A 21,371-nucleotide genomic window follows, 5' to 3' on the forward strand; every position below is an offset into this window, starting at 1 on the left:
AACAGACTGTATGTTAATGTGCAGGCATAAAAGCTGCCTTTTTTGCATTCATAAGTCGTTTGCGGAGTCAAATTTACATCCACCAGTGCTCATGGATACATACACACACAAAATACACACATTACTTATTGGAGGTTTCCATACAGTGTCTGCCATTGCCTCCACACATCCACAATGTCCCTCACTTTTGCACCCTCTTGAATTTACCCCATGCTTCTCCATGTTCTCAAGCGTCTTCTGAAGCTGTATAGTTTCACCGGGTGGGAGGCTCACTCCTTTGTACATCTCCACAAGTGCCACAAGCTCCTCCTTTGAAATATCTTTTTCCAGAGTAATGCCTTTCTCATCTGGAAAGAGATCAGGAAACAGCAGAAGAAAGAAAAGCAGCAGTGTCACAATCTGGTGGTATTTTCAGGTGGCTTTAAGCACTACAGTTCTAATGTCATAGGTAAGACAACAAGAAAGTGATTGGCAAAAATGCTTGAGCTAATCCTTCTGAACCACTTAATTGTTTCCCCTCTATGTGCAGTTACATCGGGAGAGTGGGTGAACCATATGCAAAAGAATCTTGAGACCCACTCCACAGCAGCATTCTGACTTAACTTCTAAGCAGGCAGATCTGGGGACTGGGAATTCTGAGCTTGTCTGTACCTTTTACAAGCGATGAAAGGCATAAGGGAAAAATAAATACAGCTTCTCCAGTACCTACAGGTGTTCTGGTTTGATGCCAATTTCAGTAGGTGGGGTTACCTTTGATGCATCAGCACAGAGAACTGAAGCAGAAACTGAGAGCGAGTACAACAGTTCTAACCACACACAGATCAAGTACATTTCTTATACCTGCACCCTGACCAACCAGCACTAGTAGAATGTGTGAGCTGCCGCGGTGCACAAATCAGAACTGTAATATTGGGCATCACTGGTATGGCTCCAATAAAGGCTCTGCAATCTAGCAGAGAAGCTCAAACACGAAGGGCCCGATTTAGAGTCTGGCAGAGGGGGTTATTCCATCACAAATGTGACGGATATCCCTTCCACCATATTACAATTCTATAATAGCCTATGAAAACTGTCATACGGCAGACAAGATATCAGTCATGTTGGTGAGAGAGTAACCGCTCACAAACTCCAAATCAGGCCCCAATTCTTTATTACAACGTTGCAAATCTGATATTAAAACTGTAAATTAGCACAATATCATACTCTAAAACTGAAAGTGTACTGGCAAAGCATAGTGTTCTTGATATGTATGTGTACCAGCACCCAGCTCGCAAATTATATACGGACACCAGTAGATGTGTCCAGGGCTGCCGCTCTGCTATCAAGTTTATGTATAACCAACCTACGACCACCATTGTCTCAAACCATCCTGAACCAGCACCAGGTTAAATGATTCTGCATCTTTATAGTGCTCTAGCTCAGGCACCAAGCTCAGATTATATATGAGCACCAGCAGACGTCTCCAGGGCTGCTGCTTTGCTACCCACAAGTTCATGTACAACCAATCCATGGCCTCATACCACACCATGCCAGCAGGTTTAAATATTCTGCATCTTTACAGTGATCTAGTACCAGACTGAGCTCACAGGTTATATATTGGCACAAGTGTGTTGGGCTCCCACTCTGCTAGCAACAAGCTAATGTACAACCATCCTACCATTACCATGGTCTCAAACTGTACCGTACCAGCACCAGGGGAAATACTCTGTATCCCTGCAGTGCTCTAGTACCAGACCAAGCTCAAAGGGTATATACCTGCCCCGGCACACGTTTCTATGGCTGCCACTCTACTAGGAACAGGCTTATGTTTAATTGCTCTACCAACACCATGGACTCAAACTGTACCCGTAATAGCCCCAAGTTAAAAGATTCTGCACCTGCATGGTGTTCTGGAAGCAGCCCGAGCTCTAGCACTGTGAGCATGTAGCGGGGGATAGCCCTGTGGTATATGTGCAGCTTGCAAGTTCAGTTTGTATCCAAGTAGAGATAATGACAGATACTACTGAATTGGGTAATGGTATGATAGACATTTTGGAAGCATGGTTAATTTTGCTTAAAGGACAATTCTGTAAAGAGCAATGTAAAAAGAGAAATGTTTACAACAACTGTACCTGCTACCAAAACAATATCAGAAACCTAAAAATGTTAATCGTTTATCCAGATCATGCCTTGATGGGTTTTTCAAAATGGCACCCTGTTTTTTTTTGCACTTGTATAACACACAGTAAGCATACACTGAATGCAAGTTGCTTGCAGTACTCAGCTAGTAAAACCCTTACTGCTTCTGTGTGGCACCACTATTCCTTTACTTTAGACCTCTACAATAAGCATGGATTCTGTCTGTCCCCTCCGTTGTACTATGTTACCATGTCCGCTACTATTACTTGTCAGACCTCAATTTCTGTCTTGAACTTTCTCTTTCATACATGATCTGCAAAGCAACAATCTTCTTTGACCGCAGCCCTATTGCAGGGGAGGGGAGGGGTTCTGGTGTGGGGTGGAGCCTTCTCAGCATCTTTGAGGTTTTGCAACCTCTGTCTTATATTCCTGACTGCTATGTGGAGTACACTGTAAAGATCAGTAATTATTTCCACACAGGAACTGGAAGAAACACCATTTATTCGAGCAGCACAGTACAGCAGGTCTTACATCAACAATCCCCGGCCGTTCTTCTAACATTCTAGATCCTCTCCCACAACTTAACTACTACAGTTCAAAGATAAACATGTAACATCTTCCCCTTAAATAAACAAGGAAAGCAAACAATAAAATAACATTACAAAAACAAAATATATACAAGATACCTAAACAGTGGAAAAGGGATTACGAATCTCCCTTAAACCCTGTGCATTTAATCACTCTCTTCACATTCCAAACTTTACCATCTTGGGCAACAAGGCTGTTCTTATTAACTTTTATTACTTTGAGCACACAACCAAACTTAGAATCATCTTTTGCAATCAAACCAGGTTTGAGGACTCTCACCCAATCTCCTACCACAAATGTAGGTTCTCTGACTTTCCATCTCATCATCTCACTTTCATTTTTCTCTGTTTCTCTTGCACCTTCTCAGCTACCCTACTGAGATCAGCAACATCAGTTTTTGCATTGTCTTCCTTATCCACCAAGGACACAGCTTAGAGAGCTAGGATCCCTTCCTTTAAACAACCGAAATGGACTCACCTCAGTAACAGAATGCGGAGCAATACGATACATCCACAACCTATCTCTCAGAATACTTTCCCACTCAACTCCTGAATTACGTGCCACTTCAATGCCATCTTTGAGAACACGGTTAAACCGTTCCACTTGACCATTCTCTTGTGGTTCATATAAAGATGTGACTATATGCTTGATACCACACTTTAACAAATATTCCTCAATTTCACACAACTTAAGTTGTACACCATTATCAGTTACCAATTCTTCTGGGCAATCTTCTGTGGCAAACACTTCACTCAAAAATTCAATCACAGCAGATGATGTAGCCTGCGAAACAAGCTTAACCTCAGGCCACTTCGAACAGTAATCAATTCTTACCAAGGCATGTCTGGCTTACTGGGGTAACTCCTTGAACAGACCAGAAATATCAAAGGCCACCTTTTCCCACTGTGAACCTGGCCACAACACAGGTTTGAGAGGAGCAGGATATGTTTTAAACATTCTATCATTGTTCATGCACTCCGCACATTCCCTCACCAACTTGTCTATCATGACATCCATACTGGGCCACCAAAAATTAGCCCGGACACGCTTTTTTAAAGATGACATCCCTTGGTGCCCCTCGTGTGATAAATCCTGAATTTTCCTTTGCATAGAAACCGGAGGGATACACTTATCTCCCTTAGAAATTAAATTTCCCTCCATTTCCAATTCACTAGACACTTTCACAAAAGGTTGTACCTCAGCACTTAAACACTTTTCCCTTGGCCATCCTTCAACAATGTATTTTTTGACAATCTGCTATACAGATTCAGTACTTGTTTCTCTTTCCCATGCTTCTTCTGACAACCCCTTGAATTCTGCACTCACACAGTCTCCAACACTTGCAATCATTTCTATTTTATTGTGCTCCTCCTTGCAGCCATCAGGTCACGGCAGTCGGAAAAGAATCAGCCGTAACATTATACTTTCCAGGCACATACTTGACACTGAAATTATATCCCTTTAATCGTGAAGTAAGTCTTGTTATGCGTGCAATGGCATTCCCGCCATCTCCTGGTGATAAAAGTCCCACTAAGGGCTTATGGTGACTTCTCAGAATGAACCTGCTACTCCACACATAGTTACGGAAATGTTCTACAGCCCACACACAAGCCAATAGCTCTTTCTCAATGACCGTATACTTCCTCTCAGGTTCATTAAGGGTCCTGGAAGCAAATGCTACACGCCATTCATGTTCCCACTCCTTTGACTAAGTACTCTACCAAGGCCATATAAGCTTACATCTACTATAAAAACACAGATTTTGTTAAGACAAAATGGTTTGAGAGTGGGAGCATGTGCAATTTCCTTCTTGATTGGTTGGAAAGCTGCCTGTTGTTTATCAGTCCAAACAAAGTCTACTTTCTTTCTCATTAATTCCCTGAGTGGTTCTATTTTGGTTCCAAAATCCTGGATAAACTTGCTGTAGTACTCACATAATCCTGCAAAGGATAACTTATCCCTGTTGTCTGGACGAGGAGCTTTCACTATAGCATCAATTAATGATTTCGTAGGGACTACACCATTACCTGACAAGGTGTGCCCTAGGTACTCATCAGAATCGCAAAAAAAATTGCACTTCTCGCCTTTGAGAGTTAACCCATGGTACTCCAGTCTTTTGCACACTTCCTCAACATGTTCCATGTGTTCTTGCTCATCCTTTGAAAAATGTAAAAAGTCAACCTGGAAACATTTTATGAATTTGCCTAAATCTTTGAATATTGATACATCGCTCTTTGGGAAACAGATGCCACAGATGCTACATCAAATGGCTTCCTGATGAATTGAAAGAGCCCTTGAGGAATAAGGAAAGCAGAAAAATGCCTTGACTCTTCTGTTCATTCCACTTGGTGGTACTCGGAACGCAGATCTAAAGTAGAAAATGTGTTAGCTCTTTCCAGCATACACACCTCATTATTGCTAGGATGCGGATGACAATCCACCACTAGATTGGCATTTACAGCTCTCAAATCCACACACAATCTAAGTCTATGATCAGTTTTCCTAGCCAGAACAATGTAAGTTACCCATTCAGAGGACTCTGTCTCGTCAACAATCCCATCTTTGACCATGTCATCCAGTATATTTTTCAACTCTCCTCGAACATTCACTGGTACACCTCTCGATCTCTGTTTCACAGGGATAGCATTTCCTTTCACTTTTATTTTATAGCTGTATATCCCTTTAATTTACCCAGTTTCTCAGTAAAAACTCTAGGAAACATTTTAATCACTGCTTCTTTATTCATCACATCCTCAACCACCAAAACAGGATCATGACTTCTAGGGTTGAGAATAATGCCTAATTCTCGCTGATCCTTCCATCCCAACACACTGACTCCTTTAGCAGCTAAATACATCTTGATCTGAGCTGTCCCTCCCTTCAACTCAAGATCCACCACTTCATATCCTACAATATCTATTCTTGAACCGTCAAAGCTTTTAGCAATTATGTCTGATTCCTTCAGAAAGTCCAAACTCACTCTGTCACCGAACATGTGCAAACAATATTCCTTCGTGCTGATCGTCCAGTACGAACCAGAATCAACCATCAACTCAATTTCTACATCTATTATGCGCACAACATACTTAGGTGGTTTTATTTCTTCGTTCTTCTGCCCCCTCAATGGAAAGTACTATCCCACCACTCCATTCACCTTCTTCTTCATGATTTTTTTCCATCAATAACACACAACACTTTCCCTTTAATATTGTTAGTATTATTTGTTTTCCTGAAATCCCTACACAATCGTGCAAAATGTCCCATACGCCCCCACTAACTACACTCTGACTAATGCAGGACACTGTGGAGATGACGCTATGTTACTGGAACTACCACACCTAAAACAATGGAAATCTTTTATTCTTTTTACATATTTGACTACCTCGGTTACTAACGGTACTAACCATTTGGTTACTGTCTTTGGTATTAACTGCCTGATTCACCCTACAAATTGTACTTACACTACATACTTCACAGCATTTTTGTTGAATGATTTCATCCACATTTCTGATTGTTCTAATGCTTTAGCAGTGCTAATGGCTACCTACAACTGTTCCTGAACTTTTTTGTTTTTGACATGAATGATAATTTGGTCCCCCTCACAGCAGTATGCATAGAATTAACAGTTTTGGCTGTGTGCACAACCCAGTTGATCTGAAAAATGCCAAAAGCATTCCTTCCTAAAACCAGTCCAGCTTTGGAACCTGCAAGCACTGCCCAAATGGACAATAAGTTACAATCACAGAAAGTGAGAGGCAAGTTAGTATGTGTAGGAAACAGGCCCCATGTTGCAGTACCTACTTTTTGCCTGATATTTGATGCCAACTTGACTGAATGTGTGTTGGGATCCTGCTAACCAGGCGCCAGCACCAGTGTTCTTTCCCTAGAAATGTACCATTGTATCCACAATTGGCACACCTCTGGTACACAGATAATTCCCTTGTAAAAGGTACCAGTGGTACCAAGGGCACTGTGAAAAGGTAGGGTCCCTGAGGGCTGCAGCATGTGTTATGCCACCCTAAGGAACACCTCACCAAACACATGCACACTACCATTGCAGATTGTGTGTGCTGGTGGGGAGAAAAAGGCAAAGTCGACATGCATCCCCCTCTCAGGATGCCATGCCCACATAACACTGCCTGTGTGCTACATACCCCTCTAGCAGGCCTTACAGCCCTAAGGCAGGGTGCACTATACCACAGGTGAGGGCATAGCTGCCTGGGTACTATCCCCCTACAGTGGCTAAGTCCATTCTTAGACATTGTAAGTGCAGTGTGACTATGTTAAGTATATGTTCTGGGAGTTGTCATTACAAACTTCACAGTTGCATAATGGCTTCACTGAATACTGGGAAGTTTGGTATCAAACTTCTCAGCACAATAAATCCACACTGATGCCAGTGTTGGATTTAGTCTAAAAAGCACATAGAGGGCATCTTAGATGCCCCCTGTATTTTACCCAAACCTCTAGTGTAGGACTGACTGGTCTGTGCCTGCCTGCCACTAACAGACAAGTTTCCGACCCCATGGGGTAAGGGCCTTTGTGGTCTCTAAGGATAGAAAAAAAGCCTTCTCTGGGTGGAGGTGCTTCACACCTTCCCCTGCAGGAACTGTAACACCTGGCGGTGGACCTCAAAGGCTCAAGCCTTGGGTTACAGTGCCCCAGGGCACTCCAGCTAGGGGAGTTGCTCGCCCCCTGGACAAAGCCCCACTTTTGTCAGCCAGTACAGCGGGAAAATTAGGGAAAACATGGGGGAGTGACCACTTCAGCTGGGAACACCCCTAAGGTGTCCAGAGCTGAAGTAACCTCCCTGCAGAATCCTCCATCTTGGTTTGGAGGACAGGGACCAATAGGGTTAGGAATGTGCCCTCCTCCCCCAAGGGAGTGGGTACAGGAGGGGTGTAGCCACCCTCAGGGACAGTAGCCATTGGCTACTGCCCTCTGACCCCTGTAACTCCCCTAAATCTTGTATTTAAGGGCTTCCCTGAACCTAGCTCACCAGATTCCTGGCGACCTGACAAGAAGAAGGAGGACTGCATAGCTGAAACCCTAGCAGCAAAGAAGGAAGGCGACAACAGACTTGGCCCCAGCCCTACCGGCCTGTCTCCTGCTTCAAAGGACCTGCACAAGAACAGCGACGCATTCAGCAGGACCAGCTACCTCTGCCAAGCTCCAGAGGACTGCTCTGCACCCAAAAAGGACCAAGAACTCCTGTGGACAGCGGCCCTGTCCAAGAAGAAACAATAACCAATGACTCCAGCCTCACTCCGAATGCGTGAGTTCTGACCACTCTGCACCCCGACGCCCACGGCCCGTGTCCAGGTGGCCCAACCAGCTAGAGAGGATCACTAGGTAATTGCCCACCCTAGGTTGACCTCTCCACCCCTCCATGACGCCTGCAGAGGGAATCCCGAGGACCCCTAGGACACCCCCTGATCGCGAAAACTCCGGATCTGATGCCTAAAGACACACTGCACCCGCAGTCCCCAGGCCAAGGAGAACTCGACCTCCGGTGCAGCTACGTTCAGCAAGCAGCCCTCCTCCCTGCCCAGCCTGTGGTTTACCCCCAGGACCTCGCCTGAAGCATCTGAGTTACCCCTGGGGTCCCATCATAGATAATCAATGGAAACCCGATGCCTTGTTTGCACCCTGCTGCCCCAGTGCAGCTGAGGGTGTATGTTTGGTGCCTACCTGTGGCCCCCCCAGTGCTCCTCTAAACCCCCAGGTCTGCACTCCGAATGGCGCAGGTACTTACCTGCCTGCAGATCTGAAACCGAGTGCCCCCAGTCTCCATTAGAGCCCATGATAATCGTACCTCAAATTTGACCTCTGCACCCGGCCAGCCCCATGTTGATGGTGGTGGGTGTTTGGAGTTAACTTGCACCCCAACCTGTGGCCTTCCTAACCCCCGGAGACTAAAACTGTAAGTGTTGTATTTACCTGTAAAACAATCTAACTCTTCTTCCTCCCCAAGAACTGTTTCTGAAAATTGCACTGTCAACTTTTAAAACAGATAAGTGCCAAGATTTCAAAAACTGTATAGTTTATCGATTTCAAACTAAGTATTATTTATATATGTCTGAAATACGAATGTATTGAAGTACTTACCTTCAACTTGAATCTTGTGGTTCTAAAAAATAGTTTAAGAAAAGATATGTTTGCTATATAAAAAACATTAGTCTGGAGCTAAGTCATTGAGTGTGTGCTTCTTCTATTGTCCGTGTGTTTTTCAACAAATGCTTTGCACTACCCTCTGATAAGCCTAACTGCTCGACCACACTACTGCAAAAGAGAACATCAGTATTATCTACGTTAGCCTCTGTTAAGCCTCTGGGGAACACCTGGACTCTGTGCACACTATATCTCATTTTGATATAGTATATACAGAGCCAGCTTCCTACAGAATTGATACAGGAGAGAGCAGTAAGACAGTGGGTACTAACATGTTTGCAGACAATTTAGGGAAGGAAATCATAGGATTGAGAATGTGCTTAAAATACAGTAACAAATTGCAGACAGAGGAGTCTGAACAGGCACAAGGACAAGTCATGGTCAAAGAGGGGTAGCAATAAGAGTATGCAAAGGTAAGCGAGAAGGGTCTATTTTTCATTTAGGTTTAAATTAGGACCATGGTTGCATTACACACTGCCACGCAGGTTGTTATCTAGGTCCAAATCATTTGTGCTTAGTGTCTTTTGGGGCCAGTGTGATGGAACGTAGGGTAATTGTGCTCCAAAGTAGGCCAACCTTGCTATAGGGAAGCAAGTGATTTCTTGAATAGATATGGTCTGGTTCATCATCATCATATACTTTATTCGACCATAGGTCATAAAAGTTACATATTAAATTGTACAAAAAAGGTACGTTTTCTTCATTATACTTTTACACTGGCTGGAAATAGTAAGGTTTAGAATAGGAAAAGCTTCTATAGGCAATGGCCTACTATAATCCACCATTGATCCCGATACATAACTTAACATTTAGATACCAGGGTTTCTGAGACAATTACTTCATAACGTTAAAATAGTACAAATATTTAAAAACTCTTAAAACAATATGGGGTGATTTCAAAATACATATTTCCCAGATGGTATCATCATCAAGATAAATACAAACTATCCGACCCAAGATGTAAAAATTTAAAGTGCTGATTTGATGTTACATAATAATATAATTCCTTAATAATTTAGATGGCATACTTTAACAAAGAGAGCCTACTACCGGCACAATCATTTGGCAAATTTAAGCACTGTCAAGTCGTTAAGACACAGTGATAAAAAGCTTATATATTAACTTAAAATGGTTATCGGATTCATGTTAAAATGGCACGAGTGCCAGACAGATGCATAAAAAATAGCTCTTTATGGCTAAAACTAGTGTTAAAATGGCAGAAACACATAATGATTACCTACATAATGTCTGAAAAATCTATTCCGAGCCCTATCCAACCCACTTTATCCAGATCATCTTCATCATCAACTTAGTTCATCAATGACCATAAAAGCACATAAAACAGAATATAATAATTCTTAAGTAAATAAATAAATACATGTCTGTAAATAGGTGTAAAATATTAAAAAATAACTTGATTTGCACATATGGCTCTAAATCTTACCTATATAGAGATAAGACCTTAAATAACTTTTTGAAGATGGCAACGTATGCGCCAAGCTGTTGCTAAATACTTACTTACTGAAAGAATTACGTCAGCTGAATTATGGCTTTTTAGAACCCGTAGAGCCAAGGAGCAATTCTTGAATCCCATGTCCCTGCAAATCTTGCGGATCCATTTTGTTCGCGGAATCGCATAGGCTGGGCAGAAGAACATAAAATGCTCAATGGTTTCAAAAATACTGCCACAGGCAGGGCATGTATCGGGAAGATTAATCGACCCCCACCTATGAATCAATGACATCAGGGGCAGTGAGCCAAAACGAAACCTTGCGTATAAGCTCTTGCCTTGCAAGTCCGGTATCACATCCAAATAGGATTCAAACTTTGGGGACCATTTAGTATCAGTAAAGGAATTAGTTAAGCGACCATGGGATTTATGGATTATGTAGTTGTCCTTAACATAAGACCAGTAGGTTAACTTTAAAACATTTTTGTGCCGTCTCTCTAATTTGTGGGGATTTTCCCAATAGTCGCCCAAGCCCAAAAGCCTAAGCCAATGGGCCACATGGCGAATCCAGGGAAGAGTATTAGCATTTTGGCATTTCAGTAAATCGAGTAATGCGGTCTTATATATATCTAGTTCGGGGGTTGTCCATAATCTAATCCAATAAAGGAGAGGTCTTAGAGTAGCTAGATCTGCTACTCGGCTTAGCCCCAGATCTAGAAATATTGGAAGCAAGGGTGTAGTGCGTGGACATGCAATTAAAGCCCTTGCAAAGTTGTTTTCCCCCACACTGATCTTATTGCAGTTAGCGTAACCCCATACCTCCGCTCCGTACAGGGCTGCACTTTGAGCCTTAGCCGTGTAAATTTTTATTGCTGGGGAAACAACCTTTGTAAAGGAGCTTTGGTAAAAACGCAATATGGATGAGGCTCTATGTTGAAGGAGCCCTGCACTTTTCGTAATCTGCTCTTCCCATAGTAGTTTACTGGTTAACCTAACTCCCAAGTAATCTATAGAGCTTACTTCCTTCAGCGGTACTCCCTCAATGTGGATGGAACATCTTTTCCTAGGTCCCTTGGATAAGACCATCAATTTTGTTTTGTTAATGTTAACCTCCAGCCCATAATCGCTACAGAATTGGTTAAACCGGTCAACAAGGGTCTGCAACCCCATTGGTGTCTTAGAAATGAGGAGTGAATCATCGGCAAAGAGCAAGATAGGGATTTTTTGTGTATTCAGGGAAGGGGCATCATTCTGGCCTGTGGACACAGCCTTTACTACTTCGTTGATAAATATAGTAAACAGTAGGGGGGCTAACACGCAGCCTTGGCGAACTCCTCTTCTGATTGGAATCCGTTCTGTCAGTTCGCCTTGTTCACCCCACCTCACTTGGGCATAAGTGTTCTCATGCAGTCGTTTTAACAGGAGTAATAGATCCTCTGGGATTCCCAATCTACCCAGCACTTCCCACAGTTTGGCTCTTGGGACCAAATCAAAAGCCGATCGCAGGTCTATAAATACCACATACAGGCATTGTTTGGCCACAAGTACATATTTCCAATGCAATATGGCCAATCGAAAAACCTGGTCTATCGTGCTTGTTTTTGCACGAAACCCTGCTAGGGAAGCAAGTGATTTCTTGAATAGATATGGTCTGGTTATGTTGCAGGAGATATGTCAAACAGACTAGGTGCAGCTCAACTGATCCAAGATATCATATACAAAAATCAATTAGATCTACATATAGTGTCAGTTGTTTTAAAGAGAGTTTGATAGTTGCTCTCAATGAGTGCCTTTGAGTTGATACTACTACTGAATTGACTCTAAAATGTGGTTTCATTTTGGATAATCACGTATTAATAAAAATGAAATGTTTGAAGCTATTATATTTCCTGGTGAGCAAGTAAATCACTAGCACCAATAATGTCCAGTGTGAAGAGACGGCTGATGCTCCAACAAATTTACACAAGCGCAGTTTCCAATAATGGTAACATCAGCGTGAGACATGAAACAGAAGTTTCTATGGTAAAAGTCTACAGTCACTGTTGATGGGTTGCACCAGCCTTTGTCAGAACTCTTGAAGTGTGATTTTCATGCAATAAATTATTGACCATCTTTTGAATTTACTATCCTACTGCTGTCCTCCCTCTGAAGTTTGATACAGTATTACCCTGCCCCATGTCTGGCTTACCTTTCCTCAAATGCCTGCATCCAATAAAAATGCAATGTGTTGATGCACTATGCCAGTCAGTCAACGTTCCAGGTCTTGTAGAATACAAGTACCTTCCTAAGTTCCAAAGTGAAATTTAAAAGGACCTTAATGCCAAATAAAAGATAGTCATTAGAAAACGTAACAGCACGTGCCAGTGCCTCTCAAGTCATCCACTAGTCTGCGCACTTTATGAGAAAAGAGTTGACTGAAAAGCTTTATTAATTTCTGGCTAGTGTGATGAGGGACTACATTGTATATTATAATTTTATCATGTGAACATTTGAGATGTTTACTTTTTATTTTTTTATTTTTTTTATTTTTAGGAGCGGCACCTGTATAATTCAGTTACCTAGTGATGTCAGAAGTCATAAGTGTTCGGTATTAAAGTAGATTTATACTAATTGAGACTCTTGGATGATCTCTGGTTAATGGGATTTATGGGTTAACTGATGAAGTGTTGTCATCATGAGCTGTTCTAAACAGGGCATGGGCATTTGTAGTATTTGTTTTGATGAGACTGTGAAGGTTTTAGCATGTATCAAGGAGGTTTAGTTGGGTCTTAAGATTATGAAAAATACTAATGAAAGGATTCTGCTATTTTTATTATGTTGTATTATTTTAAGTAACATCACTTAAAAGCTCACAACTGTTGATACTTTTCCTGTGCAAAATTTAGCACACTATATGAATGTTGTGAAAAGATGTAAGTGTTGCTTGGAGATCAATCTCCCCCATAACGGGTGGACATTGGCAAAGGCATAAATCATGCTTTTTGTCTGGTGCCATGTATTTTGAATGAAGAAATCAAAAGTATAAAGCAAATGTTTGATCAGTGGCAGAGTCTCCGTTACTGTGCATTCATAAGCACAACTTTTTGACTCTACATTTCTTCATGTAATCCAGTCTACCTGAAATCCCTATTTTCATTATAAATTGGTGTGAGCACTAGGCAATATCAGGATGCTAAATCCCCTCTGAAAGGAACAGGGGAATACAACTAGGGGTAACTTGTAAAAGTATCAAACAAAATAGTTTATGATTATAAGGATCACGACACTTACCCTTTGGGAAATTACTTAATGTAATTTAATTTCAAGAGTAAAATTACTAGAGTCATTGAGGAGTTTAGGAATTACCAGACAAGATACACTGCCTTAAAACAGACACCTTCTATACTGTGAGGGTTTATTTTTTGATCTAAGATTATGCAAATATAACTTTAAAATGAGAGGAGAGGGCAGAGTCTAATGGGACCAGAAATTGAGCTTTCCATTATGGCTTTTACCTCAAATCCATGGCTTAACTAGCATGTTGACGGTGCAAAGAAGGTGATTGGTGGAAAGAAAGTTGCACTGTGGAGAAGAGATCTACTCCAGAAACTGCACACTGGCTCCAAAAACTGCACACCGATTACAAGCTGGGCATCAGAACCTGGTGCATATGGTGCTAAACGCTCAACTCTCTAAAGGATGAGAATGCTCAAAAGGCACTGTTGAAATAGGCTGAAACAGCCATGCAGAGGAAGGACAAGGCATGTCCTGACAACTGTTGCTTTTTGTATCAGTCTGCAGATTCTAATCCAGTGCCCGCACGAGTCAAGATAAGCTGTATGTGGACAGTACAGTAATCCAACCACCAGATGCCTGGTGGCTGGATTACTGTACTGCTCACACAGTGGATAGAGTGGGGCGGAAGAGGTGAGAGGACAGAAGGGGACACTGAATGTATTAGGAGGTGAGATCCTAGATGAGGACATCTCAGTCCTGCAGGCAAGAGACATGTAAGAAGATATCTTAAGTATGGGAATGGCAACAGAATATTCTATCAGAATATTCTATCATAATTCCAAACTCTCCACATAAGGAAGCGTCTGCTCAAATGGCTTTTCATTAGGCTTCCTTGCTGATAGGTTAATCATAGCAGAGGAAGGTTGCATATTAATGGTCCTGAGAAGTCTGACCTAAATAAGGTGACAAAAGTCTGAAGACTTTACGTGAGTCATTAAATTTTATCAAACAATAAGAGAAAGTACAACCGGCAAAGTGCAGGAGAGAGTTGTGGCATTTCCAACACTATGCACAGTAGATGGAAGACATGACTAAGCGAATGGACAACAAAGACAAGTGCTAAAGTGAGGGTTGTTTGGTTTCCCGTAATGCAAGAAGGAATGGATTTAGATGTCTGCACAAGCACCAAGCGGTCTCAGGTACTCACTTCTAAAGAAGACCGAACATAGGTAGCCATCTGGGGCACAATACAACTAACCTGAGAGAAGACAGATGGAGATCCCTAGGCCAGTACAGTGTTAGTGATCTGAAAAGAGACAGGTGCAAGAACAGCGATCCTAAGAGCTGCAAACACACAAAAGTAGATGAGGCACGGAAGGAAGCACACAATGTAATTCGTTGCTGTATCAAAGAAAAGGGAATATAGGAACTTATAGAATTTGCTGGTTGGGAAGACACACATACATGTAACAGACAGTCAAACTGAAACTCCCTCCAAAAGATGAAAACTACACACAAACGTGTGGATGCTAAAAAGAAGTTTATTGAGAAAATCAAATCTGGATGCATTAAAGTTAAGTTGTACAGTAGCTCGCAATGGGTTAACAAGTTCATTGTTAAGTCTTGTGTCCATCACCAGGGCATTATATTGGAGATTTCCCTACTATCTCCGAGTATTCAACACTTCGACCTGTGGGCCTTCTTCTGTATTGTACTTCAGAAGAGTGAGACAATGACAGGTACCATTATCACCTAACGTAGTCCAAGTGAGTGTCAGTGGCTGAGACTTTTGCAACCATTCCACTATCACCTTTTGTTGTTTTAAATGCCTATGGGGCAACATGTATACCCAGATATGGATCCTGTGCTCTCTGTGCTGCAGGTTTCAGCCTGCATCTCACTGGTGAGGCCCGAACTAGCTTGAAATATGTCCTGGCAATTCAGCTAAACTTACTGGAGCGAAACCATGACTTATTAGCAAATGCGTGCTTCTCTTCTTTAAGGCTGATGGGGACAAACATACAATTCAGCCTGAGAAATAGCCAATTGGTGAGGCTTTTGCAAGCATACCACTCATTGCTATTTTGTTTTAGCATTATCAGATTGCCAAGCTTCTGGACAGGTGGTTAAATATTTCAAAGCTCTATACCCAAACACCTGCTCCATGGTGGGAGATAACTGAGAATTTATTGTTGGTTGCTCAGTGCCACTTGCATAATCTTGGATCTGAAATCACAGACACTCATAATTCTATACATACTGCTTATAGAGCTCTACGCCTCCTGACGTATATGCTGGAGGACTGGAAAAAATAACAAGTGGAAGGAACATGCATTGACAGATAAATAACTGTGATCATGTGCATAAGGAATGCTGGCCTGGTGTGTGGTGAGCACCTATGGTGTTTTCACCTTATACCAGGCCAACCTCCTACATTGGTGGTGCAACGGTGGGATAAGACACTTATGACTTTTGTCACTAGTGACTTTCTACAGGAAAGCCCACTACTAGTTGTTAGGAACATACTGCACTTAGTCATCAGGATCAATAGTCTCTTAGTTTGAGTAAGTTGGGGGTCTAACATAGCCCTTTCTCCAAACTTTAAGGAAGTCTAGTTGTTAGAGTAGTCAGGTGCACACACACCACTTTAGCAAGATGTCTTCAGTGGAACACACAACTCAGGTCCCAGACTTTCAAAATGGGAGCTGTACTTTCCAAGAGTTGAGGGAGATCGGTGCTTCCAGGAAGCTGAAGACAGGGAAAATCCAAACAAGAGTCTACTTCTGGGGTTACTAATCCAGGCTGACCAGGACAATTCAGGTAGCCAGGGGAAGGAAGAAGTAGAGACTGACCCTCCAGTCTTAGACAGGGTAGATTTAGGTTATACTGAGGAGGGTCAGGGGAACCTGTGAACATCACAGCCCTGTTAAGAGCACTGTAGGTAGTGAAAAGGGGGGTAAACTCAAGTAGGCCCACTTTTACTCCTAGAGGGTTGGTTCAAAGGGTCCCCAGGAGGAGGGACAGGTCCTCCTCTGCCAACACCTATGTCTCATCAGTGTCTGATGGGACCCACTGCTCCAACTCAGGGAAAGATTCTCTGGATGTGGAACTCGTGGAGGAGGCCAGCAGCAGTTAGCCCTAGACAGGGAGGTCTTAGCAGTGGCGAGGGTGAGACAAGATTTGGGGCTAGCTCTCGATGATGGCAGCAATATCAACTTCAGGGACGCCAAGGTCAGGGAGGACTCCTACGACTCTAGGAACCTTGGCAAGACAGTCCCACCTTACAAGATCGGAGATGACATCAACAAATGGTTCACTACCTTAGAGAGGGCCAGTTAAGTACAAAGGGTCCCTCAGAGATAGTGGGCAGCAATCTTGTGGCTCTCCTTCTTTGACAAGGGCAGAGGCAAACTCCACACTGTCAGAGAAGATGCAGGTGATTATTCAGCACTTAAGGATGCACTCTTAGATGGATTTGGGCTAACCACTGAACAATATAGGATGAAGTTCAGGCCAAAAAGAAAAAGGAACATGAAGCCCTGGAGCCTAGAACAGTGGCCCAGGAGGCTTCTAAAATGAAAGGCAGGCAGGGTAAAAAGTTACCAGCTGCTCAAACCTCCAGTGAAGATTCTATTCCTGAGGGGGAGGAATCCACTCCTTGGGTGGAACCTACACCAGAGGAGCTCAAGACTGACACAGCTGAGCTCTTGTGTGTAGGGAGGCCCACAAAGGAGGAACTCAGCTTGGAACAGCAAACCTGTCCCACACTGGAATGCTTAAGGCAGCAAGGTGCAGCACAAGAGGCAGGGGATGTCAGATGTATCCGCAGGGTATAATGGGATAACAGCCTTCTTTATTCAGAAGCAAGAGATCGTAAACCTGGTGCCACCGGGAGACTGGTCATCCCTCTGAAATTTATGGAGTTCCTGTTAACCCTAGAATGGCCGAATACGTGAAGAGGGCATCCAAAAATCTTGAGGCCAGCTAAGAACTGCAGAATTAGTAGCATCACCAGAAGGCTGTGATGACTGTTTACCAGCTAGGACAGAAGGTCTGGGTCCTAGAACCTGTTTCTCTCAAGGCACTCCAATACAAATGGAGTGGCCCACACACTATTGTAGAGAGAAAAGGGGAGGTCATCTACCTGGTCATCCCTCTGAAATGTATGGAGTTCCTGTTAACCCTAGAGTGACATCACCCTTGCAGGCCATTTGGGGAAAAGCAAGACTTGGGACAGGCTTCTCCCTCGATTTCACTAGCCCCTTACGTCTGAAGACACCAAGGAGTTTTGTCACTCCTGGTTGACCTGTCAAGCCGGTGGCAAGACAGGTGTCACTCCAAAGGCCCCCCTACTTCCACTACCAGTGGTTGAGGTACCCTTTGAGAGGGTTGGGGTGGATATTATTGTCCCCCTGGACCACCCAACAGCCTCTGGAAACAGATTCATACTGGTGGTGGACCATGCCACCAGGTTTCCAAAGGCCATTCCTCTTAGGACCACTACAGCCCCTGCAGTGGCCAAGGCCCTCCTGGGAATTTTCTCCAGCGTGGGCTTTCCTAAAGAGGTGGTATCAGACAGAGATGCTAACTTCATGTCTACATACCTTAAAGCCATGTGGCAGGAGTGTGGTGTCACTTATAAATTCACCACTTCTTACCATCCCTGAACAAATAAGTTAGTTGAAAGGTTGGCTAAACCCTTGAAGGCATGATAATGGGACTCTCAGAAAAACTCAGAAGGAGGTGGGATGTCCTGCTACCTTGTCTCCTTTTTGCCTACAGGGGGTTCCTCAAAAGGGAGTGGGCTACAGTCCCTTTGAACTTTTGTTTGGGCACCCTGTTAGGGGTCCACTTACCCTTGTGAAAGGCTGGGAGCAATCTCTTAAGCCTTCGAAACAGAACATTGTGGATTATGGATTGGGCCTCAGATCTAGAATGGCTGAATACGTGAAGAGGGCATCCAAAAATCTTGAGGCCAGCCAAGAACTGCAGAATTAGTGGCATCACCAGAAGGCTGTGATGACTGTTTACCAGCTAGGACAGAAGGTGTGCGTCCTAGAACCTGTTTCTCTCAAGGCACTCCAATAAAAATGGAGTGGCCCACACACTATTGTAGAGAGAAAAGGGGAGGTTATCTACCTGGCTGACCTACACACTCCTAGAAGCCCTCACAGGGTGCTTCATGTGAATCGCCTGAAACCCTATTATGACAGGGCTGACGTGACCTTGCTCATGGCAACTGATGAGGATCAGGAAGAAGAGAGTGACCCTCTCCCTGACCTATTCTCTCACAATACCGTGGATGGATCAGTAGATGGGGTTGTACTTGCAGACTGAGGAACAAAAGGAAGATTGCAGAAATCTCCTAGGTCAGTTCTCTGAACTGTTCTCTTTGACTCCTACTCCTGGTCACCCATTGACACTGGTAACAGCCTGCCTGTCAAAAGTAAAATATACAGGCAGCCTGATCATGTAAGGGAGTGCATCAAAGCTGAAGTGTAAAAGATGCTAGACCTAGGAGTTATTGAGCCTTCACACAGCCCTTGGGCTAGTCTTGTAGTCCTTGTACCTAAACCCAACTCTCCAAATGGCAAAAGTGAGATGAGGTTCTGTTTATACTTTAGAGGCCTCAATACTGTAACAAGAACTGATTATTATCCTACTCCCAGGGTGTAGGAGGCTGGCCTGGCTTATAGTGGGTACCAATGGTACTTACACCTAGTACCAAGTCCAGTTATCCCTTATTAGTAGATTAGCAGTGTTCTAGCAGCTTAGGCTGATAGAGGTAGCTATAGCAGAGCAGCCAAGGCTGAACTAGGAGACATGCAACGCTCCTACTTTACCACTTATATCATATAGGTACTATATCATAAGAAAGACAATACTCAGAGTTACTAAAAATAAAGGTACTTTATTTTAGTGACAAAGTGCCAAAAATATCTCAGAGGATATACTCCCTTAGAACGTATATGAAAATTCACAATATATACACACAAACCAAAATCAGGTAAGTACAACAGTCAGAAAGTAGTGCAAACACTGTAGTATACAATAGGATGCAATAGGCCTAGAGGCAACACAACCATATAATATGAAAGTGGAATGCGAACCACAAATGGACCCCTAGGCTAGTGTAGGATGTAGAGGGTAGCTGGGAGTGTAAGAAAACACTAAGGGTATCCAAGATACCCCACCCCAATACCCTGGAAAGTAGGAGTAAAGTACTACTATTTCCCCAGAAACACACTAATGTCGTGATAGAGGATTTTGCAAAGACCACAACAGACTGCAAAGCACTGAAGACAGATTCCTGGACCTGAGGACGTGCAAAGGAAGGGGACCAAGTCCAAGAGTCGCGAAAGTGTCCAGGGGGGGCAGGAGCCCACTAAACCCCGGATGAAGGTGCAAAATGGCGGCCTCCGGATGGAAGAAGCTGAAGATTCTGCAACAATGAAAGATGCTAGGAATTCCTCCTTTGTGCAGAAGATGTCCCACGGCGCGCTGGAGGATGTAGAGTTGTTTCCTTGGCAAAATACTGCAAACATCGCAGGACAGAGTGCTGGGGACCTAGGCTTGGCTGTGTATGCAGGATTCCGTGGAAATGTGCACAGAAGCCCTAGTAGCTGCAGCTCATGCGGTGCACAGTATTACTGTCTGGAGAGTGGAGGCAAGGACTTACCTCCTCCAAATTTGGACAATTGGACCATTGGACAGTCTGGGTCACTTGGGTCCACCACCTCTGTTCCAGGGGCCACGCTTGTCAGGATGAGAGGGGTCCCAGAGTACCGGTGACGCTGAAGTTTGGTGCCTGCTGAAGCAGGGGTAAGATTCCATCGACCCACAGGAGATTTCTTCACGGATTCCAGTGCAGGGTGAAGGCAGGCAGCCCCAGAGCATGCACCACCAAGAAACAGTTGAGAAAGCCGGCAGGATTAGGCGCTACAATGTCGCTGGTAGTCTTCTTGCTACTTTGTTGAAGTTTTGCAGGCGTCCTGGAGCAGTCAGCGGTTGATCCTTGGCAGAAGCCGAAGAGTGAGGTGCAGAGGAAATCTGATGAATTCTTGTAAGTCGTTATCTGAGGAAAAGCCCACTGGAGAGACCGTAAATAGCCCTCACAGGAGGATTTGCCACCTAGTCAGGAAAGCACCTATCAGGAGGTGTCTCTGAGGTCACCTGCTGGCACTGGCCACTCAGAGGCCTCCAGAGTGCACTCACACCTCTGGATCCAAGATGGCAGAGGTCTGGGATACACTGGAGGAGCTCTGGGCACCACCCCTGGGGTGGTGATGGACAGGGGAGTGGTCACTCCCCTTTCCTTTGTCCAGTTTCGCGCCAGAGCTGGGACTTGGGGTTCCCTAAACCGGTGTAGACTGGCTTATGCAAGGAGGGCACCATCTTTGCCCTTCAAAGCATTTCCAGAGGCTGGGAGAGGCTACCCCTCCCCAGCCTTTAACACCTATTTCCAAAGTGAGAGGGTGTAACACCATCTCTCAAAGGACATTCTTTGTTCTGCCTTCCTGGGACTGGGCTGCCCAGGCCCCAGGAGGGCAGAACCCTATCTGTGGGGTGGCAGCAGCGGTAGCTGCAGAGAAAACACCAGAGAGCTGGTTTGGCAGTACTTGGGGTCCATAGTGGAGCCCCGGTGATGCATGGAACTGGCACCCCAATAGTAGATTTGGAATGGGGGACAATCCCATGATCTTAGACATGTTACATGACCATATTCGGTGTTACCATTGTGAAGCTATATATAGGTATTGACCTATATGTAGTGCACACGTGTAATTGTGTCCCTGCACTCTCAAAAGTACGGGGAAATGGCCCTGAA

The 21,371-nt window shown here is 43.8% G+C and overlaps 1 protein-coding gene across 1 annotated transcript in view; it reads right to left on the minus strand.

Moving 5' to 3' along the window:
• The window catches only part of TPCN1 (two pore segment channel 1), a 297,893-nt gene that overhangs the window by 20,374 nt on the left and 256,148 nt on the right, over positions 1-21,371 (minus strand). The window contains exon 26 of the mRNA XM_069214538.1: positions 208-347. Coding sequence (XP_069070639.1) covers positions 208-347 — 140 coding nt within the window. The remainder of the gene's footprint in view (positions 1-207; positions 348-21,371) is intronic.

This window comes from Pleurodeles waltl, chromosome 11 (genome assembly GCF_031143425.1).
Source record: "Pleurodeles waltl isolate 20211129_DDA chromosome 11, aPleWal1.hap1.20221129, whole genome shotgun sequence".
Lineage (NCBI taxonomy): Eukaryota > Metazoa > Chordata > Amphibia > Caudata > Salamandridae > Pleurodeles > Pleurodeles waltl.